The 27,601-nt window shown below is 41.2% G+C and overlaps 2 protein-coding genes across 8 annotated transcripts in view; one reads left to right on the top strand and one right to left on the bottom strand.

Annotated features, from left to right (window-relative positions):
• The window catches only part of LOC111572253 (BTB/POZ domain-containing protein kctd15), a 30,551-nt gene extending 26,876 nt beyond the window's left edge, over positions 1-3,675 (top strand). For all 3 annotated transcript variants that reach the window (XM_023275829.3, XM_023275828.3, XM_023275827.3), the window contains one exon: positions 190-3,675. In XM_023275829.3, the coding sequence (XP_023131597.1) occupies positions 190-348 (159 nt within the window). In that variant the 3' untranslated portion in view covers positions 349-3,675. The remainder of the gene's footprint in view (positions 1-189) is intronic.
• A 698-nt stretch (positions 3,676-4,373) lies between these two features.
• The window catches only part of LOC111572255 (transcription initiation factor TFIID subunit 4-like), a 95,733-nt gene continuing 72,505 nt past the window's right edge, over positions 4,374-27,601 (bottom strand). For all 5 annotated transcript variants that reach the window (XM_055009628.1, XM_035950749.2, XM_035950750.2 and 2 more), the window contains one exon: positions 4,374-6,652. In XM_055009628.1, the coding sequence (XP_054865603.1) occupies positions 6,479-6,652 (174 nt within the window). In that variant the 3' untranslated portion in view covers positions 4,374-6,478. The remainder of the gene's footprint in view (positions 6,653-27,601) is intronic.

Below are 27,601 nucleotides of genomic sequence, written 5' to 3'. Positions count from 1 at the left end.
TGGTTGTTGGTAGCATCATTTTTAATATGAAGACGTATGAATGCCATCATTTAATCTGGCTAAACATATTCCTGAAAATGTTGAACTTGTCTTTGGTCAAGCAGAACATCAGAAACCTGCATCTTCATCTGTAAGAAATTAGCTATTTTCTTGCTTGTAATGCCTTCACTTCTTCTGTCCTCCCTTCAGGTTCTGGAGCGTCTTTTCCAGAAAGGCTTCAGCGTGGCGGCATCATGCGGAGGCGGCGTGGACTCGTCTCAGTTCAGCGAGTACGTGTTGTGTCGCGAGGACCGGCGGAGTCTCTCCATCAACACGCCCATCAGGATAAAACAGGAACCCCTGGACTAGAGCATTCTGGGAGAGGGACAGCCAACTCACCCCCACCTCCTCCCCACCCTACACTCCCTCCATCCTCTCACACCACCCCACCCCCCCAACCGCCCTAGCAGGACCACAACCACCCCCCCAGCATACCTAAGTATTAGCAGAGGCTTGTTAACCTCGCCAGCTCTGCAGAACTCAAAGGGGAATGTAGAACCAAACAAAGGAAAAAAAAAAAGCATCAGCAACAAAAGTTTTTGATTATGTTAAATAACACCCAAAGAATCTGGGACGGTGATGAAAAACAACGACGACGACGACAAATGGACACAACAGCAGCGCACAGCTCAACATTTTAGCACAGTGACTGGTTGATTTTTCCCTTACCTTCTTATGAAAAAAAACTCTAGGAGGGACACAACTTCCCCCTCCTTCAACCCCGATCCATCCTCCGACATACAGGCACCCCTCCCCTCTACCCTTCTATCCGCGGTCTATCATCCAGTTGCGTGTCTGTGAGGCCCACGTCTTGTCTGACTGGTGACAAATGTGGCCTGCTGAGGGACAAGGAAGCTTTGGCAGATAACATGTTTTACAGATGACAACGAGAGGACATAATCCAATATTGTGAGTCCCCCAAAAGGCCCAAGACCCCATGATCCGCCCCCCTACAGGCCTGATTAGAGATGCCGGGGCCTCACCGAACACAGCATCATTTGCCAAACTGATTGTTTATTACAATTTTTCATTGTTGTTTCTAAAGTATGTTCTTCTTGCTCCTTTTGCTGTTCTTATCATGACATGGTGTAAACAATTATTATTAATAGGATTATTTTTAATGTCTCTTTTTCCTTTCTCCAATATGAAGGATGTATGAACATTGAAATTCATTAGGCTTTGAGAGCTTGTGAGGGAGCGTTTCTTGGCAGTAGCTGCAGAAACTCAGATGTCTGCAGGCTATGTGGCTAAAGCGATCTGACTGGCAATGCATTCAGAGCCGGAAAAAGTCCCATTGTTCGAACGGGAATGGAAGAAAACCTGGGTATTTTGACATTGTTTATAGTTAAATGTGTAGCACACACAAAAAAGTGCTCTAGAATTTCTGCTTATTAGCTCTAAAACATATCTCGGGTCTCTGATAGGATTCTCTCACAGGAGCACACAACATTTGTTCGTATTTAGCACAAGTTTAAGAACGTTTGTAAATTTGAAATTCAGGTCAAAATTGCACAAGCACTAAGTGTGTTGCAGTTTTGAGGTAGAATGTTAAGGAGTTGAGGACCAACGAGGAGAGCTGACGTTTACCAGTATGTCTCGTGATCAGCAAGAGATGTACTTTAAATGCTTAATGTTTCTTTGCACTTAAACAGTTCCTACAGAGCCCTGTTCCCTCTAAATGCTTGTCTGAATCCAGTGATCAGTGCCAAGTCAAGCTGTTTATCTTCTCATGTTTTAGCAGACTGTGACATTAAAATATTCAAAACGGGGAAAAAAAACTTCCAGCAGAACAAAACACTCCAGGTACCAAAGCAGACAAGGTGCCTATTTTGTTGATTGTACAAATATAAAGAGGTTCTTTTTGCAGTTTATAGCTAAAGAAGACACAATGTATTATTCAGAACTGTATGAAGGGGTACCAACACTTGATCCTCGAGGCCTCCAGTCTTGACAGTTTGGTTGAGAATAGCTCTCAGTACCTTCAGACCAAGCTTGAGACACAGTCCCTGTTTCAATATTGTCACTTCTAAGCCAAGATTATTTCAGCGCTTCTTTACATGTATGTATGGCAGAACCCAAAGTGAACTGTACTCCCAGCATCAGCATGTTATTCACAAAGAGGCGAGTGGGCGGCATTTACTCTATCCTGCTCTCATTCTTTTGGTCTTATTCTCAACATTTCTGGATCAAAGACAGAAACAAGAAAGGCCAAGTTTTCATGCTTTATATTTGTGTGTAACTTACAGATGCTGTTTCTTCCATTCCAAAAGACTGAGAAAAGAAAAAACAAAAACACAGCGAAGCCCATTCTGATGTTTGTGGGTGCTGGCAGTTGTTTGAGTTAACTGGGGAGGTTTTTAGTCGTCCATTAAATATGGGCGGTAGCTGTTCTGACCATGTTGTCCTAATAGGGTATGTGCTCTGTCTGATTCCACAAGGAAAGTGAGTGGATAGAGATGGGCTTGGTGTCCAGCGCAGTCTTCCCTGGGGGTTTTTCTCACAATCAAGCCCGCCTTTGTTCTGACCTGCCAGTGGCCTGCGCCTTTGCATCCAGTCGCCTCAAAGGGAATGGTCAACCAGGCCTTTCATGTGCCGAGGCATGTTGGGCTTTTCACAGCGCTCCTCACCCCCCTCACCCCCCTCCGCCTCCCTGAAGGCTCCCAGCTCAGTGGTGCCAGTAGAAACTCGGGTTGCACCCCCTGCTGCTGCTGTGTCATCCCCCCATGCCCCATTTTCAAAATGCCCTCCTACACCGTAGCTCGCTGGACCACACCACAACAAACCAAACAAACTGATGAGTCAAAATACTCAGAACATATTCTACAGTGCAGAGAGGCGACTTCACTCTGCTGCTGATCCCAACCATCTTTGATCCACTTGATGTTAGGGGCTGGAAGCTCATCTGACTTTTTTCTTGGGGAAAATGATCAGTGTTCCATAAAGCCACACCTACAAGCATTACATTTTTCAGGGAGGAAAGGAGAGAAGGCATATTTTTCTCACTGACGTGGCATCTTGAAATCATAAAATGCGCTTTTAAAAGCTAAGGGGTCATGCATTTATAAAAAAAAAAAAAGAAGAAAAAGAAAAAAAAGGCCATTTCAACTTGCAAACAAAGTGAGAAAAAGGAACAACGAATCCACACTTGGGTTTCTCTGACTGCAATAACCTGAGATTCCACTTTTGATTGAGGATATAAATGGCAGATTAACTACAGAGCTAGACAAACTTGACGGGACTGGAAACTCCACAGACATGTTCAAACATGTCACCCTTTCACATGAAGTACTGGTCAGTGTTCAGCCAGTCCACATGGCATTCACTCCACTTCTGAGGCGGGTCAGTTGTACAGTTATTGTATATTGATTTATCGGGACTCTGGGTTTTCTGGGACCCTCATGTTTTTAAGAGACCTTTTAGTCCTCTTCATAAAAAGGATGAAAAGAATTCAAAGCATTACATTGTGTACATATGGATTAGAACATTTCAAAGGGTATAATAAGGTGCAAATGTATATTATTTAAAGTGTTTAAAACAATTAGACTGTGGTATTAAAGGGCATGTGTTCATTTACAGTGTCTCCATTTGACTTTTCTTGCATATTTGCGATAATAAAAGGATGTACTGTATATCTGACATGAGTCTCTTTACTCTTATGTTGTTCTAATACTGTCCAAAAAAGAAGAGGACAAGGATTGGTTGCACATATAAATATGTATGTAGTTGTTGTGTTCAACACGTTGAACTCTGTGTCCTCTAATTGAACTGATGAAACCTGATAAATCTCATCAGCCTGCTTTACTCCAGCCTGTGTGTGTGCTGTGTTCATTTTCTTAAAGGGGGAAGGTCGTCTTCAGGGCTGAATCCAGATCAGCAGTCTGAAGCTCCAGAGGGACTAAAGCATAGGTCGAGATCTTGAAAGAAACCAATACGCTCCCAAACCCCAATATTTTGCACTGAGTTAAACGGTTTGGTCTTTTCAAAAATGCTTCTGCTTAATTAGCAGCAGAAACCTAGGGGGACTTTTCATAGTTGAGCAGCAGCACTTGGCTCAGTTTGTTCTTAGCATGTGCAATGTTAGAAATGGAAATGAAGCAGGCTGAATTAGCAGTTGACTTTGGCGTAAAAAAAATGTCTCGCAAAAACATAACATGGCTTAGTTTTCCCTTTAAAGAGTAAAGGAGTAACAGGAGGGAGCACGATGCTTAGATAATAAGTCATTTTAGACTACAATTTACATTTTTTAAATTCCTGTTAAGACTCCTATTCACAGACATTTTAAAGTGTGGCTGTGAGGGTAAAACCAAAGAAGAACTAGACAAAGTCAGCATCTGTTTAGTTTAGTAAACAGCTTATTTATTCCTTTACAAAATAGGTACAAATACATAAGTATTGTTTTTTTCACACAAACAGGAAATTTTCAAGATATGTACAAGAGTTTACCAAAAATAACGTGGTTCTAATAAACACATAGTTTTGTAAACAATATTTACAAATCATCCTTACATTGAAATGTTATTTCCCCATCTGTTTACATCAGGAATACTGTCCTAATATTTTGGCTAAAAAGCTGCTGTAGTAGTAGTAGTAGTAGTAGAAATGTCCTCCTGTGAAACCACCAGAAACCATAGAAATCATTAATAAAATCATCTGAAAGAACCACAATAGGTATTGTTGTGCTTGTTTTAAAACGTGGTATTTTGGAGATAAAATTCATGAAACTTTGTTAAGCATAAAAGCCAATCTTAAAAAAAAAAAAACAAACAAAAAAAACCAAATATATTAAGTGTTAAAAATACTTGTCTTTTGACAGAAATTGGCAATACCATTTACTACTTAAAAGAGTAATTTCTTTGCTATAATACAGTAACAGCTTTTAGTTGTCAGATAAAATAGATAAAAAAAAGTGCTGTCAAAATGTACAATGCACAACAACTGTTTCAACTGTCACCCATATTTAAATAAATTTCAATATGACAAGAAAAGCTGCATAGAGGCCAAGATATTTAGTTAAATAGAAAAAACAAACAAAAAACCCGGAATGGACAATTTTACATAATACAATAAGGATTTTTAAAAAATAATAAAAAATGACAAGGCGAAAATGCAAGACGACATATAAAAAGCAGGTGTTTTGTCCCATAGCTCTCTTCAGCAAAGAGAGACAAAACAAAGTGGGATCAGTTTTAGGCTGGAATCATTGAACCGTTTCCTTCCACAGTTACACATGACTTTACAGCTGTGATGTTTAATTTCGAATCAAAATACAAACAAGTAGAAGTGCTGCGCACTAAAACGCTTCATGGATTACCTTTGTCATTCAGTCCTTATCAAAGTGTGGGTGGTGATGGTAGTGTTGTTGCTCCAGGGGCCCCCTTGAGAACAGTTGAAATGTGTTTTTTTTTCTAACTTCAGTAATGTGCAGATGGTAGAATGAGAGTGAGAGATAAAGGAATGTCTGTTTTCATTCTCCCCAGACACCAACCCACCTAGAGCATCACCAAAATTTACCTTCTAAAACTGGCATTATACTGTAGGACACAAGTTACAACTAGTTATAAAAACAATGTTCACATTTTGTGTGGTTAAAAAAAATAAAAAATGACTCAACAAGGGTGACCTATTGGAAGCTAGTGTCACATAGTGCGGACCGTGGTTGTGTTAAATGACCTTTGCAGAAGGGTCAGGAGTCTGCCTCATAACAATACTCTACAGAATAAACTGTCTAAATTTGACTCTTTCAAAGCACAGGGTTTTACAAAACATCAGGTTTCTTAATATTGACACATGGATTATTCCTTTTTCTTACAAAGCTTACATGTGATAAAAATATACATGCTGTAAAATAATTCAAAAAGAACTATTTACACATACAATGAAGAAATTTGAACACTGCTGTTATTTGGAATCTGAATATTTCAAACTGACGTGTTGGTCTAGAAATCCGTAAAGATTATCAAGTTCAGCTGGACTACATTCATTGAACTATGACAAATAGCTCATGAAGAATATTCTAGGCTGTATCAAGGTGTGGACATAATTCTCTTAGCCAAAGTAATGCCTATTTTTGGGTTGTTCATTGAAGCTTCTGCCAATAAATATCTACCCAGAATATACGGAGCAAGTTCTGGGTCAAGTGCTGTGACATAAACACATCGTTCCTCGAACAAATCCAACTTCAACAAAAGAATATGATACGGCCTTTAAACTCAATGATCTAACTACACACCGCGAAGCTAAACGGAGAAGACATGGAACAACAGTTTTATTTTTTGTTTTGTTTTTCTCCCTCTCTCTATCTCTCTTGTTATTAAAAGCTACATCAAACATCACTACAGTACATATGGAAACACAGAGCTGAAACATTAGACCTGATCTGAAGGCACGTGGCTGGGAAAGAGGAGGAGGAGGTTGAGGTGGGCGCTGAGCGGAGCAGAGGCTACTTGAGCAGGGCACGGTAAAGGAGGAGGGAGTGGGCGGTCTCTCTCTCCTGCTCCATGTAGAAAATTAAGTCCCTGAGGTTGACGCGAGTGATGCGTTGCCGCGTGTACTGGCGTGATGAGGTGGACGGGGCAGAGGAGCTGGCAGGGGAGCCCGCCGTGCTGCCGGAAACCTGGAGAAAAAAGGAAGGACCGAGGGTGAGATGGAGACACTCATACAAGATTTATTGACTCTTGCTGTAGTTGTCAAGTAATATTTATTATCATATCAAACATCTGTCATGTTTTCATGTAAACCTGGATATATTAAGAAAATGCGAGATCCTTTCAGAAAGAAGTTGTTGTTGTTATGTAAAATGAAGCAGAAGTATTTAAGATTGTGTACTAATTGTGGGTCAGCAATCATATGAAAGTAACTTGGTCACAATAACCATGTTAACTACTTTGTTCAGAATGTCAGATTTCCTTGAGTTGGACCCTTGGATGGAGGCTTGTTCATCTAAATCAACATGCAGGCATTGCTCAGCAGTTATAAATATGTTTGTGCCTCAAGTCTCCAGAAGAACATTGCTTACTAAGTAGCATTGTGATGGCAGGAAACATGGTAAGAATGTCAGAAGTCAAAATGTTATTTCACTGATGAATCAAGGAATCTCTGTATGTGTGTCTGTTTGTCTGTCCTTTGCTTTCCTTGGCAATCATGTATCTCATCTACATCACCTCTAGGGGTACCACTAAGGTGCAGTGTTGAATTTGAAGTCATTTGAATGACCAGTTTAGTGAGTTCTCTGTTATACTTTCACAATCTGGTGTGCAAGTAAATGCATGCCCCCTCCCTGAGGGCTGACAAGCAATTTCTCACAATGTGGCAACTGAAGTGACTGCAACCCTCCCCTCCTTAATATCCCACATTTCAAGATGCAGTTGGCTCATTCCAAATGGCCACATGGCACTAGTTCTAATCAATGAGGTTCTTTCTAAGCATCGAATCATGGCTGGACTGAAGTTTTTAGGGCAGCAAGGCATTGCACTCCAAAATGTTTGGCAGAAACTGGATCAACTGGATCCCAAGTGTGGTCTGTCAGACCAAAAATGACCACACCATCAGAAGATTAATATCTTAATCATTGTTCATGGAGAGCTAGAAAAGTAACTCAGCAATACAGATGAAGAATTGGCTAAATCGTAATACTAGATTCCAATCAGCAAAAGTGGCGTCTCAAAACTACTTGTAGGAGGAGAAGGACACAGAGCTGGAGACATACCAGGATTTCACAGAGGTTGATGGAAAAAAGACAGTCCTATTTATTGTTGAATCCAACTTTGGATTTCTGGCAGGGACAGAAGGATGTAAGTAAGGAGACCAACAGATTGAATGATAGCAGTATGGCAAATCCACAGCAAAACATGGTGCTAGGAATAATCATGTCTGGGGGTATTTTGTCTGTTCTGAAGGTGGACACTTGCAGTGAATTGATTCCACTCTGATAAAGAAGAAGTTCCACTCGTTTCACTCCATTCTCTGGTTTGCATCTTTGTGGAGTAGGACTTATACTACAGCAGGATAATGAGCCCAAACATAGCTATGAAGAACCACTTGAACACCAAGGAAGACCAAAGAAGGATGCTGCTTGTCGTGGACTTTCCTCCATGGTCACCTGACCTCAAGCCCATAGTTCATATGTGGGCACTTGAAGACTGACAAAGCCAAATATTCCTGACAGCACAAGCAGCTCTTGTAACATTGTCACATCATGCTAAGATTACATGTGTTACCAGGTTCTGCACAAACATGTGGAGTCCATGCAGGTCAAGTGCTGCTGTCATTAAAATGAAAAGGGGGCCAAACCATCCATCCATTATCTATACACCACTTAATCCTCATTAGGGTCGCTGGGGGGGCTGGAGTCTATCCCAGCTGACTTGGGGGGAAAGCAGGGGACACCCTGGATGGTCGCCAGTCTGTCACAGGGCTACATATACAGACAAACAATCACACTCGCATTCACACCTAATTTAGAATAATCAATTAACCTCAGCATATTTTTGGACTGTCGGAGGAAGCCAGAGTACACGCATGCACAGGGAAAAGAAAAAATCCCAGGAAGGCCAGGATGTGAACTGGGGATCTTCTAGCTACAAGGCAAAAGTGCTAAGCAATACACCACTGTGCAGAATACTAATCATTCTGAAATTCACCTACATCCATAGTAGAAGTCTATATAGTCTTTTGACATACAACAACAAAAAACAATTTAACCAATTACTAGTTTGTCTTCAGAAACATCAAAAGTCCAGGTATTGGACAACAGGAACTACAGTTACTTTTCCATGCTTTCCTTATGAGGACTTGTAGGCAAAGGTGACCGGTCCTGCTTTGCTTTTCCACGCAGTGGAACAGTGGGTTACAAAATGAGGAAGGATCAGATAAATGTTATCGACACACTTCAAATGTAGTAAGGCAATAGTAATTGAAAAGGCAACAGAAGGACAGATGCTGTCAATTTTATGGCAGAGTCCTGAATGCTTTCTTCATTGTTACAAAATTTAAAAAGATGTTGGTTGGTTCACCACTTTAGTCCAGACTGAAAAATCACAACAGCAGCTTGATAGGTTGCTGTAAAATTTTGTACAGGCATTTTTGTGTGCCTCCGAATGAATCCAGAAGATGTTGGTTAACCTTTGACTATATCTTTAGTACAACCATTAGATAGACTTTAATGGTTCTGAGTTAAATATCTATGTCTGTATTATCTACTGGATGGAGTGTCATACATTTGGTGCAAACATTAATGGTTTCCAAAGGATGAATTGGAATTAAGCTGATGAGCCTGTAACTTTGTATTTCGCACCACCATCAATACTTTTGTTTAATGACGAAATATGTGGAAAACTAAAAACATTCCCATCAGAAGCCTAAACTATGCTTTGGAGAGGTGGTAACTGTCATGTTAGCAAGCTAAAATACTAAACTAAGATGGTAAACATGGGAAACATTATACCTTCTTTGCATCTGGATGTTAGTAATTCCATTGTGTGCATGTTAGCCTGTTGATTTTAGGCCCAGCACTGCTTTGAGCTAATAGCTAAGTGCAGCCTCAGAGAGCAGCTAGTATGCCTGAAGACTCATATTTTTGTTTCTGTCCAATTCCAAAGTTCTTCCAGACATGGATATGACGAAACTGAGTTTCCATACTTTTCCAGAGCTGTGCGGGAATCTAGCAGTTAACGAGAGACAGAAGGGAATATTTCAGCTTTGAGCTTTGAGCTGGCAAATGAAGTCGATTAAATCAACAGTGGCCATCAATACTGCTAAAGTGACCTCGCAGTGTCTAATTCTAACTCCAACCCCCACTGTCCTAAGGCCCTTGCTGAAAAACCCAAGTGCTCTAACTTCACTTTATTTGTAATTATGTATTTGTATGTATTTTTGTCTATCGGCTTTTATACGATCTGAAAAATAAAATATTTGTGCTCTTTATCAGAAACATTCAATGATGGCATTTTTTTTCTTTAACGTGTGTTTTACTGTTTCTTTTTCTGGGAATGTGACCTCAGTTTTCTTTAGGGCTGAGAAAGATCTTTGTCTGTGTGTCGCAGTTGAAGGGATAGTTTCCATGGTGAAACCAAACAGTGTTTAAAAGCAAGCAATACTTTGTATCCCATTCACTAAATGAAGTAATCTTTGCTGAATGGCAAACACATTGACAGTATCAATAGTAAGGAATGTTGTGGCCTCTAAGCGAGTCTACACCTCCAATTAAAAAAAAATCCTCTTGAAGAGCATGAATGAGATCAAAAAGACGCACTAATAATGTCCAGATCTTCAGGTGCAGAGGGGTTCTCTAAAAAAAAATTGAAACAAGAGAAACATGAGGTTGAGAAAAACACTGGCGACATGTTCCCAACAGCCAGGGAAACCATCATTTTAATTTAAGTGTGTTTTTTATGACTCTTTACATCGCCCGGAATATGAACAGATTTTCCCTCTAAATAAACAACACTGCTGACATAGATCTGAGCTGACGTCCCACTCTGAAATGGAGCCCTTGTTGTTTGTATTTGATCCAGGAAAAATGAGAACGATAAAAAAAGAGGGAGTGTATACAGAGGCTGATACAAATCAAGAGATGCATTTACATTTGGAAATGAGAAACACTGGGAAACAAATCCAGCAAGTGCCCACTTGAACCCAGGCAGAGAGAAATAAGACAGACATTTCAGTCAGGAACACCCTCTCACAATTACATTGATTGCACCACTCTGTAAATACACAGTACAGACAGGGCCTTAATTACAAACATATGATGGGTATGAATTTACAAGAACCAAACCAAAGTCCCTCCAGCTCCCGCCCCTTTGTATGCTTGTGTTTGTGTACACTGTATGACGATGCCTTGTCTCAGATTTCCCTCAGTACACTCTCTGACCCTTGGACGCTGGATGCTGAGTGAGGCTAGCCAGACCAGTGTTCCTGCCAGTTTACCTCAACCGCATTTATCGTCTCTGGGTCGCTGGTTGAGGGGCAAGTGGGTCTAGCCAACACCTCGACACCCTGGGGCACATCAAACCCTCACTTGAGGGAGCAACCCTGGCCTAATCAGGTCAATCATAGCTGACCACATGTGAAAGATGGGCCTGCCTACTGCCATACCAATTACTGCCACTCACAAGTAAGGCCAGCGACAGGGCCACAGATTTTACCAATCAAAGCCATCCATCCACCTGGACGGATGGGCAGTGGTAGCCACAGGCAGGCAGTCGGTGCTGGGGTTGGTGCCGTGGCAGCAGTGGTTGATGGTAGGAAGGAGGGAGACAGCAAGTATAGCCGAACACTGCTGCCCAGGTAGTGCTGCAGCTCCCAGAATACTTCATTCCCTTCAGGGACAAGGGCAGCCTTATGTGATCGAAATACAGGCAGAAAGGTCAGTGCTCGTCCAGGAATTCACTCAGCACAGCCTCACCTCTTCCCTCTGTCTTTATATGCCCTCCACATAAAGAATGCCAACAACCCAAACACCAGTATGTTGTTGTCAGTATCTATGGAGACCGATCCCTCTCGCCAGTACACGCAGGAAATCATGTTGTGGAGGAGGAACAGGGGATGGGCGGGGTAAACACTGACGCTAAACAAAGCAGATGGCTGAGTGTCAGTTAAAAAGGAAAGTGAGACATCAACGACCACGCTGTCCTTGTCGCCAGCAATTACACAGTAATTGTGTTTGAAATTCAATAAAAAAAAAAACCAACAAAATGGCAGGCTTTGTAAGGTCATTGTGGATGAAAAGAAAATGTGAAGAGAAGAGGAAAAAGCAGGAGAGCAGAGTCACAAAGAGAGAGAGGGTTAGAGCAAAAAGGAAAGTCTCAAAATCAGCTTGGCCAAGAAAGATCCATGAGGCAAAAAACAGCATCTGTCATTTTATCTGTGATGGGTGCTTGGAGGCATTATGTCATATGACATATCCATCGTACAGAACGCGCAGGGATACTTCGATACATCTCTTCAGACATTTGACTTGTTTGGAGCTGGGGACAGAGAAAAACACAGAGAGAGTGCAGAGGATAAAACCTGAGGAGAGGAGAGGAGAGGGGAGGGGAGGAGAGGAGAGGAGAGGAGAGGAGAGGAGAGGAGAGGAGAGGAGAGGAGAGGAGAGGAGAGGAGAGGAGAGGAGAGGAGAGGAGGAGAGGAGAGGAGAGGAGAGGAGAGGAGAGGAGGAGAGGAGAGGAGAGGATTTAAAGCTCCTCTCATCAGGCCTCTTTCCTGGCTCTGGTCTTCAGCGACATTCTGTTGACACACATGACAACATGCCAATGGGCCAAACACATTATTTTACACTATTTCACTCGCTTTGGTTTCCGGTGTGTGCATGCACAAAACAGCAGTAACAGCGAGTGTGCTTTGTGTAGCTGACAGTTCATATGATACAGTATGTGAAAAATAACACATAGAATAAAAGACAGACTGAATTAAGCATAAAAATGCAGGATAAATTCCATACGTTTTTGTGTTGTGACATAACAATAAGGGGAAAAAAATGAACTTTCAGTCGATTTAGGTTTTAGAATAATACAGCTATGTATCAACAGCATTGTTCTCATTGTACATTGTACCCAAACAAATATATTTAAAAAGGCTGCTATTATTCAGAACCTGGCTGACGCATTTTGCATCCAAATTCACATCCCTTCTTCTTGGTTAAATTGCTGTCGAAGTATTTATTGCAGTGAGGTGCAGCACGTAACAATGCTGCTTGCTTGTCGGTGTGCCAAAGATTTGTGAAAAAAGGCTGAATTTGCAATTTACAAATTGCATACAACTCTGCATCCATCTCAAAACTCATTAGTATCAATTAAACTACTAATTAACTTATCATTGCATAGATTTAGAACACGTCACAAGAAAGAGCAGAACCTGAGTTTTCTAATGATGTTTGTCGCTTGTTTGCCTGCCACAAAGTACTCACACTATGAAGACAGATCAAACTTCTGCATTTTCACACCCCTGCGTCTTGGCTTAAGTCCTGAAAAATTTTAACTGTCGCTTTCCCAGTTTGTTAAATTATAGGTAATGACTAGAAAAGTCACCCAAAAAAATTATTAATGGAAATGTTAACGCTAAAAAACGCACAAGACCAAAACTGTAAATATAGTTCATGTCAAAAATCTGTATTTTTACGATTGGTAAGTCACTCTTTTGACCATAAAATATATTTTTTATATTATTTAAATAAGCAAAATGCCATTACTGTACAGATAATTGACATTACTTGAAGAAAAAAAAATGTATACTAAGGATTGAAAAATAGTGGATATTGTTTTAGTGTTATTTTATAGATGTTTAGTTGTTTTGTTAAATAACAGATAATGTCTAGTAAAATCACTGAAAAAAGTATTAACTTACATGTTTCTTCACAATGTGTGACTGTAAACTTAGTTTTTCTGTATTTAAATCTGCTAAAAATAATCAAGACTTTTTAAAGATACTTGTCATTATGTTAACATTTTTTTCTTTTAATGTTTTTTGAACTTTACACTATTCCACCATTATTTTAGCAGAGTTTTTCTAGCATCCTTCCTGCCATGATTTTTACATTTTTATGGGATTATATTTACAGTGTACCCTCTCTGCTGATAGTAGGTGCTTCTCTGTGTGTTCCAAAGCCTCGTTGAGTAATCTGAGTAAACATTGGGCAGACATTACATCCTACTATGTTTAAAAGTGAGCAAGAGCTGTAGACGCAGAATGCAATGTGTGCAGGTTTAAGCTGACATGTTTGGACCTTTATTCATTGTCTATGATAATTAAAGTGCACAAAAATTCAAAACATTTTAATAGAAAAATAAAGTCAGCAGGTCACGCTTTCATGTTCTTATACCACCAATGACCACCAATTTTCACCTCAACCTTGACTAAACTAAAATGAATTCCAAATTTTCAAAATGTACTTTTGATGAATAATGTATACTTTCACTCTTTCCTTCTCACTCTCTTCCTTTGTTTTTGTCTCCAGTTGTGCAGTGGCAGCAGCAGTGCTTGTAGGTGTCTACAGCCTGAATTTACATTCAGTTCTTTATTGTTTAAGAAAGGGAACGGGGGTGGGGCTGCAGCGGTGGTGGGTTTCTTGCTGATCTGTGGCTTTGAACCCTGAGTGGCACCTATGCCTTGATGCCGGAGCCAATATTGGATTTGGCCCAGGTCACACCTTAGGGCGGTGGGTTAATGGCCCACTTTGCCAGGCACACAGAGCTGCTCGGCCCTGCACAGTCCAACCTGCTGCCTCAGCACTCTGCTCCTCACGGCAGAAGCTGCAGACAGGGGCTGCGTGGTGAGAGAGGCTGTACTGTATGGACCGGTATGTGACAACACACCAGCTAACATACTGTGTTAACTAAAACTGCAACATGGGGGAAAACATTGCTCAGCATTCATGTCGACGCATAAAGAGTAGCCCCATGTTGGTTGAGAGATAGATAAGCTGTGCATGATGCAACGTTACTCTATTGTTGTTATTACTTTGATGCTGAAAAATCTGTTTAAACTCTGATGTCTATGCTTCAGGCAAGGAGGACATATATAGCTCAAGAGAGACAGACTGTTGACAAGCTAAACAAAGAAGTGAAGCAAAAGCTGAACCAGGTGGTGTTTTTGAAAGTTACAGCCAGGGTGGAAATTAACAACAGCTACTATTCAAATATTGATGGAATTTGGTGTCTGATCCCGGCCACCCTGACAGGGAGGTCATGATATGGTGATCCAGTTGTATTTGTAAGTGCATTCGGTGGGTAGATCATTTAAAGTGGCTTGCAGGTGCTCCTGATGGACCTCCTCTCATTATGGTTACCTGACTGACTGACAAACCAGCATGCTGGCTGACTGACGGACGAGCTGAAGAGCTGGCTGTTTGGCTGACTGGCTGAGGGCCTGGCTGACTCACTGACTGACTAATTTACTGACTGAAGGACTGACTGACTGACTGCCTGGTTGACTGACTATGTGCCAGGAAGCAAAGCTTTCCCACATGTTCTCCTCCATGCTGCATTTCAGTTGGGGAACGCTGCCTCGTCCCTTCACAGTGTTTACAGTGTGTAGCCCAGCCGTGGGAGTGCAGCCCCGCTTCATCTCCAACTCGGCCTGAAACGCCTCTCCTACGGCCGCCATTAATCAGCAACAGAGACTTTCTCTCCCTCTCTCGTCTCTCCTTTTTCTCTCTCCTCTACGCCCACAGACATGCTGGATGAGGCCATTTTGAAAGAGTTAACAGATGTCGGCTGATTCGCCCCGGGCTTTCTGACATTGCCCGAGTGATGTATTTGATGTGGAGTTTATTCAGCTCTAATAAACGTATAAAGAATTAGAATAATAATTCACAGATGTACATACCCAGATTATATGCCGGAGCCCCTCTTTGAAGCAGACAAGGCAGCCAAGATTAACAGAACCAGGGGAGAGGATGAAAAGGGTTTTGGTTCAGTCCTCCGATAATCACAGAGGTCAGAATGGACTAATACCACAGCTTTATGTTCATGCACCGACACAGATGGCCTTTGTTCCTATCACAGGTTAATTTTCTCTGGAAAAACCTAAATGAGAGGCTGCCATTGTCACTGTGCTTTCAAAAAACGGAGGTGAGTGAAACACATTTGCTGTATCTGTTTCTTCTTGTCTCATACAGGCTTTTGCTAATTTGTTATTTTGTGAACAGCAGTACAAAAAAAAATGAAAGAAAAAAGGAGGAAAATACAAAGAGAGGGGAGTGAGGGCTAGCATTCTGATCATGGCACAAAAAATGAGGGAATTACTTTCAAAACAAACAACTTCCATTTGCTTCACAACTAAACAACAACAAATCTCAAAAATGGCCAGTTGCAGAGCATCTTAATACCCACATAAACCATAAAAACAGCTACACAGCTCCATGGCAATGCATAGCAACCGTGCAGAATTTCAGTCAAGGAGAAAGAAGGCAAAAAAACACCTTATTACTTCTAACTCCTGCAAGCCATTTTGGTCTCCAAAGGTTTTAGAGCGCCGCAGGCCATGTGTCTGCAGTGTTTCGGGAAATGACTTGCCTTCGCACGAACACTGCTATGTTCTGCAGCACTGCTGCCCCCAGCATCCCCGCTCAATTTCTGTTTAACCCCTTCCTGCCTTCCCTCACACTGACTCACTGCAACAGAGAGCTCACACCCAGCACAATACTGTCACATTGTTCAGCCTCCCACAAACCAAGGCAAATCAGACCAGCTTTTTCACGAGCTAACACATTAACTCCACGTCTAATTTGGCTACTTAAGCATGTGACGGCTCTTAACGAACATGGTGCAGGAAAGGCGTAAGGTTATACGGGGAAGAGAAAGATGGAGAAAAAAGCCCCTGCTCCATTCCACTTGATCTACTACAATGTGCGACACAGTTTGTACACTTGAGTGTGTATCAACGGTGGATTAAATCTGCAAACTCGTTGACACAACACATAATTAAAACATCTTGCTCGAGGTCAGGAATTTTCTAATTAGTAGTGTACTGACAAAGCTGCAATTCCATCGCCCTGAGTTTCAAAGTCCACAGGTTACTGCTAAGATGAAAGCCGACCCTGGAGCACTATTCTGCAGGGCTGCTCATACAATTCCTCAGAAGACAGTCACAGGGTCACCAAGCTAAACAGTGTGCTGCACCCGGAACCTTGCTTCCAAACAAAGAACTTCAAACTTTCCTGCCTGGAAACACAGTCTTGCTTTTGTTTCCCCTCTCTCTCTCTTTCTTTTCAACCTGAGAGAAACAAAAGATTGTGTGAAGGCAACCAGAAGAAGAAACCATAACATTGTTTTTAATCTGTTTAATTAAAATGCTCTAAGCCTGGCTAACTGAGCAACTTGTTAAATACTACAAAGGCTTTATTAGGTGAGTCTTTGTAGCTTAAGTTAGCAACACCATTTAGAATTGTGGGGTAATAACATGTTGTTTGCATATTGTCTATTATTATCTATTAGATAATCAGAAAGTCCTATTGTCCACAATCAAAATAGTACACCAGCAGAGCAGCAGCTAATATAACAGCAATCCAGACGATGATTTTGTTGTTGTTGTGATTGCTAAATCAGATTTATTCGTCTGAAGACTGTGACCCAATCAATAACCCACCAAGCAATGTGTTCAGTGTTTTTCTTCTCAGATGTTTTCCATACAGAGAGAGAGCAAGTAGGAAAGTGCGAACAGTTTGCCTGGTAACCTGGACAATTAACACAGGCCAAGTATCTTTGACTACATAAAGTATCAGAAGTAGAACTTTTTCAACATTAAATATTCAAGGCGTTTCATATATAAAATGAACCCAATTAGAGTTAAAATAGGAGAAGTGTAATGAGTCTCTAGTCAGAATGCTTGTCTTCAGAACTACTCGCTAATGAGCCCTTGTTGGTTTTACACACTTTACTTTCAATGGTGTGGCACTGTCATTTCTGCTGGTTTTTAATTTTTAATTCAAGTTGAATGAGAGGGTGGTGACTGAGTTAATAATCAAGGCACCGGGGTGTTTTGCAGCCGATGGATAGCTGGGAGAAGTTGCCAAATGAGGCTTGTGGTCCACCCTTTGATGTCTTTGCGAAACGTTGCAAATAGGAACAACCAGTTAACAAAAGCCTATCAGTTCAGAGTGGTATCGAACGTAAATGACCACACTAAGGGGAACGCATCCTGCAAATGGCCTAATTAGGGAAAAGAGTAGGCTAGCAGAATAGCATGGCAGTGAATAACACAGATCCCGAGCAGACGAACAGACACCGACTCGAGAACGAGATAAGACACAGAAAGGCAGCACGATGGATCCCACTGCTCTGCAGATATGTGCTGTATTCTGAGCTGTCAGTCTTCACATAAATCCTCATATGAGCAGTGACACATTTCACTTACAAGAAAAGGAACGCACCGAGGGGCCACAGTAGATATGCAGATGGAAGAGATTAGAAAGCACATTTACGGCAGAGGTTCACACTATGAATTGGCCCTTGATCTCAAATTGACATTAATGGGGCCGTTTTTGACATCATTTAGCCATCACAGACTCAGTTCCAGTGCCGCTGACACTGGTCCCCATGCACCTGCTGTGGCGCCTGCTAAGTACGAGGAGCAGGAAAACGTCTGTCTGAAGAGCAGGTCTGATTAAAATCCAGGCTCTTCTGGGGAAAGAGTGCAGTTTCATGTTTTATATAGATGGCCCAGAAAGACGAATCAAAACTTTAATAGAGTGTCTCTGTGAACATATGTGACCCCCAGTGTCATTGCTTTTTATCCAGTAAGCTGCCAGGGTGAGAAGCTGACAGGAGTTCTTACAGCTATTCAGAAACAAATGGCTTCACCATTCTGGGCATTTATGATGTTAATGCAACTTTAATATAAATACCCTACTTACACAATTACTTCTACTAGTTCTGCTGATAAGCGGAGAACTGCAGTGATTCCACAACATGGCACATTTGGCACTTCAATGTCAAAATTAAAGTCGTATAATATTCTGTCAGTTACGAATCCGGATGGGTTGGGCAGAAGGTGCAAATGGCAGGCAGCATTACAAAATTTGGACTCAGTTATGTAGTTCCTCATTATGGTTTTGTTGGCACTTTCCTGGAGGCCTCATTCCTCCCATTAGATTCCTCTTCCACAGGCCCAGAAGACTTCCTTCCTACCTGCACAGCATTTTGGCAACCTGCTTTATTATACCACGTACAACAGCATCCTTTTCCAAGCAGCTGTGTGTGTGTGTGTGTATATAGCGCTTATCTACATATTGACTTGGTTTAAATCCACACCCTTGTCTGCCATAATAATTACACATCTTGTAAAAGGAAGTACTCAATTCTTCCTGCACCTGAGGCGGGCAGCTGCAGGAGTTGCCCATCGGCGCCCAGCAAACACACCTCCAGCGCTGCCTGGTATCCAAACAGCTTCAGCATACACCCAGAGCCATTGCCTTCCATGGTGAAATGGCGCCTTTTCTATTACATTCCAACTGAACAGAACACGCCAACGCAAGCACGGGTAAATGTGTTTCTATGTAGTGCAGGAACAAAGCAGTTGGGATAGGTCGAACAGGTAATAAAGACAGCAGGGGCCTGTTTTATAGTTGTCAACGAGTCAGACCACACACGCATAACTGCACACACCTCAATACAAAAACGTACACAAACACACAACAAAGCAGTGGTGTGTAGTGACATAGGCCAGCCCAGGAGGTATGTTTACATTCTGTGGCTCTCTGGACCTTGGTGTACCGTATGTGTATATAAAAAATCTTCCAAAAGGCCAAGCAGGTCTTTTTCAGCCAAACCGCATCTCATTGCTCAGAGTTGCCATGACATGTAATCAGAACGCTGATGCGGGTGATAGAGGCCATATCCAGCTATTCACAACTCCCCCAAAGTTCTATCAGTGGAGGGCATTCATTAGTCCAACAAATACATAATTTATGCAATCTAAAAAATACATGTGATCATGAATCACAATGGGAATGAGAGACACAGAAACATTGAGGTTCACTAGTGATGCCAATTCTTTGTTTCAGGAAAAGCGAATAGAGGTCAAGTGTTGCCAAATATGTCCAACCACAACATCTTTGTTCTGCTGCTTAGCAGCAAAACCAGAGTCAGACCTGGTGACACTCTGCTTCAAAGTAGCAGAAATCTATGATTATTATAGCTGTTTTTCACTCAGACTACACTGCTGTTTTTCTAGGATTGTATTTTCTTCTATGTGATAGTGTTGTACACTGAGAGTCAGTTTTTTTAAGTGGTGTTGTATACAGTAATTATCCACAGTCAGTGTGTTACCTATAGTGGATGGTAGTGGCCATGCTCCTAATTTGAAGAAGAAGACAGGCATACCGAGCCCTGTCTCCTAAAAATTATGTTTCTGTTGCATCCTTAATTATCTTTTAAAGGGAAGCATTTTCTCCCAGATTACATTTGTTGGTGACATATCACAGATATCTAATCAAAATATCTCTGCCACTATTTCTGTCGAACCATCAGTCAACCAATTGTAAATTAGACAAAGCAGGACTTGTTACCTTGTTAATGCAGAAAATCAAGGAGAAGCTTTAAATATGTTGTAAAAGGATGTACTTTAACCTACACCATGACGCTTCTTTAAACCTAACCAAATAGTTTTGGTACCTAAACCTAACAGCAAGTGAAAACAAAGCTTAAGTCTAAATATAAAATGGTACCACACGGGACACAAACCCCAGTCTCCTGGGTGACAGTCCTGCGTCGGACCGCAAGACAAATTGTTGAAAATACTCTAAATATAGCATACACTAAAGCGGATGCAGATTCTTTTTAGCTGGCGATTTTTTTAGGTGACTAAAATATGTTTTGCTGCTGACCTTGTCTCACAGTTGTACATTGCTTTGTGTCTGTGGCGATACTCCCGTCTCCTTCTTCAAATTGGGGGCATGTTGATCACCAGCCACTGTAGTTCTGCACTGACTACGTGTGACTACCTCATGAAACCCAACTTCAAAACATTTGTTTGGCTCTTTAACTGTATTAAACTTCCAGGAGGACAGCATATATTTTTTAATTGTGTATGTAAAAAACATATTCAGGAATGTTGGGAGGCAGCAGGTTAGACTGCACACTAACTGATATGAACAAAACACCAATGGAAGCACACAGTTCCAGAAACACATGCAAAACATCACAAGAGCCAATAGCCTTTATCCTCTCTCCATTCAGGACTGATAACATCCATGTGCATGGTGATGTCTGAATTCTGCTGAGATTATTTGTCAAAAATGCCTGAATTTCACAGTTAATTGGCCTCCCTAATTAGCACAGGATGTCTAATTCCCATTGCAGTCAGTGTGCTAAATGGTAAAGCTTTAGCAAGCGGATGCTATTCCTTTTGGTTTGAACAGAGAGACTCCCTGTGCAAGCCGAGCTACACTGTACATTACACACTCAATGATCGATTCTAAATCTTAATTAGGGAAACGACAAACAAGCAAGGGGACTTAATGAACTGTGTACCTTGTCAAACAGCTGGCTGATTATATTTATTGAGATATATGTTAAATTTAATGATTTGGGCAATTAACTGTAGACCCCCTCTGTAATCTCTGAGGAACATAAAGGGGCCAGGGAGGCGAGCACCAGGGCCACAGACCTAATGGAAAGCATCTGACAAATATTTGTCATCCCCAGAGTGCTGAAAAAGGCATTAGCGGCTCAGAAGACCTTGTGCTCAGAAATAAAGATGTCATACAAATTTCACTCCCTCGTGTGCTTCAATCGCAGTCACTCGTGCTCCTGGTTAACACAGCTCTGATTGTGTAATAAGACATGTTTCAGGCATTCTCAGCTTTGCTGGGACCTCATTTCATTTAATGATGTGAGATGTTCTGCAAAAACAATACAGAAACATAACAAAAGATATCTAAAAGTGGGCACAGTCTTTATTATCAGTGTCGTTTTTTCATGGCCATCCATTTCTAACTTTTTTTTTCTAAATTGGTCAAATGGAAAGCAGTGAAAAGCGAGGAAAAAAAAATTAAGCTGAGCCGAAAAGTGCGACTTGGATTTAATATTTTATAATTGCCAAGGGACATTCTAAGATCAATGAATTTTTGCCCGGGACGCACATCAGAAAGAGATGTACTTCAGTCTTTTTAGGGAACATTGGTCTATTTAATTCCAGTGTCTGATGCATGTGAAATATGCCTTCCATGGCCTCCTTCTTCTTCCCCAGGCACTGCTGCAGGCAGACATTACCACTTTTAATGGGCCGCCATGAGAAGAGGCAAGTCAGCCAATAACCCATCCTCACTAATGGATCGCCTTGTTTGTTCTCTTTCGCCATTTTCTGAAGCTAATTTTAGATGTTCTGTTTTCCCGTTAAAAGACAAAGTAGAGGACACTGTATCACAACATTCGAACAAAAACAATGAAATAAATGGTCCTTAGAACGAAGGACACAAAAGGAATTGTAATAGATGCGACATTCATTTGCATGGACCATCTCTGTCATGCAAAGTAGCTGGTGGTTGGTCCAGGTTATGAGGGGTAGTTCATGTGTAACTGGAAGCCAAAACAGGGCCTCTCTCAGTGGGAGCCTAAGAGAAAAAGGCACTTCTGGGGCCTGTAGTAAAAAGCTCAGAGAGCTGAATAATGGGGGCAGTTAACAGCAGTGGCTTTTAGGGGTGGGAATGATCAACTCCTTGAGTGGTTTATCACTGGTTGCTGATCCAGTAAACAACACATTCACTTGTCATGTCTCAAGTTAACCACAATAGTCAAAAAAGCCCACCTGACATATTTCCTCCCACAAAATAAAATAAAAGTTTAAATTTTAGTTGAGGATGCACCTCCTTTTTGCACCCCAAGAGCAGGTAATTACTTCACACTTACCAATTTCAATAACTCATGAGTACTTAATAATGAAGTCATATTTTTAACCAAAAATTACAATTACCATAAAAGTGCAATGACTTGACTGTTGTGCAAGCCCTGAAATAGCTTTGTTTTTTTGTATGACTCGAGGAGTAAAATCCACATCAATCCACCACGCAGTTAAGCTGATGAGAGACACTGGGCAGACACTGCTGGTCCAAATATCCATCAAATATGTGCGGTGCAGCTGAAAACTGAAACGTTTTGCAACATGCTGATAATGTGCTCTTTTTTTTCCTGTTTTTTTTCTTTTTGCACGTTCAAGTAAGACGCTGTCTGTGATGTGATGGTGGCTGGAAATCTAACACTGTGGCTCCAGCATACCGAGATGACAACAAAACCTCATACTATCAAAAGTCAACAATGGCATCAAGACTGCTTCTATGATTTTTATTGGGTTGTCTACGCACATTTTCTCTCACTTCTCCACTGTTCGCTGCAAAGTTGCTGTTCTCTCCCACAACTAGCATTAGCATACTTCTTCAACTCTGCATTATCTTTAGCCATTTCATCAAATTGCTTGGGTTAAGAGATGTTTTTCACTCCTATTCTTGACAGTTGAGGACAAATGCTTTACTGTTGTCGTCACTTCTTACCTTAAAATATCTCCGGACTGCTGACATTTCTCCTCCTCTACCAGCTCAACCGATGAGAGATTCACATAATGTTGGCATGGAGAATTATTGGATCGATATGACAGAAGTTTCACAAATTACAGGAACAAGTACATTTGCCCAGCGTGGACAGAGTAACCAATACTGACAACAGTATCGGTGTAGTCCTATTTTCAAATTTCCAGGTTCAGGCATATGGGTTCTGTAAAGCGTCGTGAGACAATTTGACTGTAATTGGTGCTATATAAATAAAATTGAATTGAACTGAATTGAATTTATATTCCTTTCATACAATTTAGCTGTCATCTGTATCTGGGCTATTGACTACATTTCTTGAATAGGAGTCTTTTCAATGCATTCTTTTTTGTATGTTAGTGGCACTTTGCACACCATTTTCAACCTATAGTCATTATGCAGTATTATTTGAACATCAGGGGTTCATTACCCATTGACATTCCCACATACACTATTAAATATAGGAACATGTACTGCAAAAGTATGTGTGTGCAAACTGTTAGAGATCAGCTGTAACACAGTGAATGTAAAGATGGTGCTCAATTATTTAGCACTAAGTTAAAGGCAGCAAGGAGTTGCTTACAGGATGCATTATGTACTCCTCCACAATGAAAAGTCCTGAATCAGATTCTGGGAAAGTCAAACTACTCTCTATGTTGGCATTTCTGCCATCTAGCTGCAGTATTTTGCCTACTCTGTACATATTACCCCTGCTTCTCCTCCCTACTTGGCATTCTTCTGCCCCCCTACCAGCATCTTCTTACTTTCTCCAGGATCAAACCTTGACAGCTGACAATGGAGCTGACATAAAACTAGTCAAAGGAAAACAAACTTAAATACATAGCGACAATAAAATGCTTCCATGTAATGCCAGTGCTGGGCTGCACAAAGCAATCAGGGTGAAACGTAACAACATCGCAGGAGGTCCTATAAATAACGACAGTAAGTCACACAAAGGCACAGGAGTTTCTTAAGTGAGCCATAACAGAAAGAACTCTCTGGTCTCTCCAGGGCTCCGCCATGTAAGTTTCAGAGGCTCTGTGTTGACAACTTCATTAGGAGCTCTTGCGCTCTAAAATTCTCGAGTCGTTTGACAACATTATCACGTTAGGAATAAGAAACTGGAGGCCCAGAGTCTCCATCTCCTCCAGGATGGAGGAAACACAAGCAGTCACAGAATGGCAAAGCAGCGATCGAGGCGTTTTTCTCTGCCTATCCCTGTGAGTAGTGAAGGCGTAGGATGAGGAGAGTGGGTTTGCACAGTGCGGTATAGCACAGCATGGGGCCCACGATGTTAGGCTGTCCCCATGTCCCTGGCCAGCAGGCTAGCTAGAGAGCCAGCCATTATTGGTCCGCCTCCATAGCAGCGAGGCGGAGGGGGGAAAAAAAATGCAGCAAATTTCATTCTTCAGAAATTTAATTATATCAAGATTAACAAGGGAGGTAATTAATTTCTTTAAGATGGGTATCTTTTAAGTGCCTGGGGCTCAACTTTGTTGTCAAAACTGTATATTTAACCATTATTTCAGGGCAAAGTTTTAAAGGCAGAAATGAGAGGGAACGCTACTTTGCCATGAATATGGATATATAAGAGCTTATCTAAATAAGGAGATTACAGTGTTAACACTATTTGTGTACATGTATAAATGTAAGGTCTATTTAGGAATTATTCAAAAAAGAAGCAACACATTGTTTAAAATAATTAGTTGAATGTATATTCATAAGGCAGAATACAATAATCTGAGGACTGTTTTTAGCTTTAACTGAACCCTCCGACTGGGTGTAGATAAGTGGAATATGTGAACCACAAGGCCATCCAGAACTTCTACCTCTCCAACTCATTAAGGCAGCCCTTCAACAGCACAAAAACAACCTCGATTGTTTGCGATTATTTTCAGGAAAGAGTGCTGAAAGGAAAAGATGTGTGATACTCTCATATGAGTAAAATAGAATTTTCATCAAACTTCTCTGTAAGATCAGAGTGCTTAAATTATACGACAGAGCCAAAAGTGGCCCCAAACCTGTTCCCAGAGGTTAAGTTTATAAATGAGATAACCCATTTTCCTTTTAACAACCTGCATAAAAAGGTTTGCAAATGCTCTCAGAAGCATAAAAATCTTTCATAAAGAAGTAGAGAAATGTCAGTCTAAGTCACACACAAAACTGAGTGGTTAAAGGAGGAAGATAGAGAAATAAAAACAAACAGGCAATTTGGAGATCTTTTTAAATACAACTGCACTGAAATGTCTACTCCATCACATCTAAGAGGATGATGGAATAGGCAGAAAAGAAGACCAACTGTTTTTTAAACTGCCCCTTATCTCTATGAGAAAAACATGCTTACTAGCATGTTGGCTGTTCCACCACTTTGGTTCAGACTGTCTCAACTATTCAACAGACTACCATTAAATGCAGAACAGACATTCATGGTCTCCAGTTTAGTCCAAAACTTTGATGATGTCCCGAATTCCTCTCCAGCATTACCATAAAGCTGACATGCCTGCTTTCTAGTTTCTAGAGCAATGACAACTGACGCTTTGGTACAGTTATTCATGGTGCCCAAAGGAGGAATCTCAGTGACGTCTCTGATCTCATGACTTCCTGTCATTCCCCCAGGTGGCCAAAACTTTCACTCATTTCATGAAATATTTCAACATCTACTAGATGGATGTGTACAACATTTTGTGCAGGTATTAAAACCAAACTAAAAACCAAAGTGGCGTCTAGAGGCAGACACTTAATGACTTTGGTGATCCAATTTATTTTTTACAAATTTTATTTTTCCCCAACACAAAACACCAGCATAACTTATTTCATTCTCATATCATTCCATGCTTGTTAGCAATGTTAACATGGTAATAAACTAATACGAAGATGGCTAAGATGATAAACATATCTGCGCATGGAAATTCACTAGAGAAATAAATAGGAGTAGAAAAAATTATTCCGCATAATTGAAGAAAAAACAAATATATTTATCTTTTCATGCTAATGCTATAGCTGCATTCTAAATGTTTTAACCCAAAGTACATAGTGCAAAAACCACTGGTGGGTACCACAGTGCTCTGCATTGTGTAGGGGAAGGGAAAGTTGGCAAAGTGCACTGTGTTAAAGCTCTAAGAACACATGGCATCCAGCCAAGGAACCCCTGTAACCATTCCGAAGACTCAACTCTGTCTCCTTTGTGTCCTCACTGAAAATACAGAATTGCCTTGAGACGTAAAGTCAAACTAACATTACAATCTTCTTGACATTATGAAACCAATAGCAGCCTCTCCGTGCCCTCTTTAATCATATTTATGTAGCATGTAGAGAGAAGGAACTCACACAGGAATCTGTAAGCTTCATTGCATCCTGATGTAAGTCATGCTAAAGTCACTGTGTTCTACTTCAGATCCCACTCCAAATTACTGAAGTGGGAAAATAAATTTTAAAAATGCTACAGCTAATCAGGGGTTAATGTCAATGCACCCAGTGGATTTAACAGAAGCCTCCATATGGTTAAGAGCAAAAGAGCTCCATGTGTTTAAGAAAACTAAAAAAAAAGAGGTTAAGTTAGCTGTCTTTTCCATTAAAAACATCCATGTGTGTGTGGTTTGGACATGGAGCAGAGCAAAATGAGAGTAAGAGAAGCAGGGATGTTGTGGCGGTACAAAATAGGAGGAAGCTGTAGTCAGTACATTATATTTGCTCATTACTGCCACTACTCCTACACCAGCAAGCGGGCATGACTTTTTAACCAAATACTAAGCCCAATGGACTCTGGGCAGAGGAGAGAGAAAGATGGAGAGGAAAAGGAGACGAGGAGGAGGAGCGAACGATTTCCTTCTCGCTGTCCCTTCTACTAGTATTCAGCTGGCCTGTCTCCTTCTTAACCAAACAGCCTGGTTGGTCCCAGTCCTCCGAGTCCTCACAACTCCCCCTGCAGCTCCGGAACCCTCGTACTCTCTGAGCTTCCTGTTTGTCTGGTTGAAGACCTGGCCATTTTTACTCCCAGGCGGCACATTGGGAGGGTCGCAAGAGGAGGAGGAGGAGTATGCGAAGGAGAAAAGCACAAGAGAGAAGGACAGAGGGGAGGTTGGCGGGGAGAAGGCAAAGGGAGAGACACTGAACACTCCCGAGTTGGGATTGATTTACTTCATTAACCGAGATTACAAGTTTAACTTACAAACCAGAGGTCAAAATTTCTCATTAACAAGGGGACCGTGGAGAACCTCGGGGCTTGGAGACCACTCTTATTACTGACTACACATTTCAATCTGTCTTTGATGTTCCATGTCTGCCTTTCTACCCCCTCTTTCCCCCTCCTATTTTTTGGCAGCGAGGTTGATTTTAATTGTAGCTATAGAACAGAGCATAGTTTGCCTGTAAGCCAGCCTCCACATCTGTAGTGAGTGCAGCTTTAGTGATATTGGGTGCAGTCCATAGCTCGGGGCTAATTTTAATGGTCCCCCCCCTCCCTCCTTCATTGGAGACTCAGATTGTTTTCCACGTGATTCCTGTTAATTTAGCTGGAGGAAAGGGCATCAGTTTTCCTTGTGCTTTTCC

This window comes from Amphiprion ocellaris, chromosome 1 (assembly GCF_022539595.1).
Source record: "Amphiprion ocellaris isolate individual 3 ecotype Okinawa chromosome 1, ASM2253959v1, whole genome shotgun sequence".
Taxonomy (NCBI): domain Eukaryota; kingdom Metazoa; phylum Chordata; class Actinopteri; family Pomacentridae; genus Amphiprion; species Amphiprion ocellaris.
Note: the sequence above shows the minus strand (reverse complement) of the source record. Positions and strands in the feature narration are given on the sequence as shown.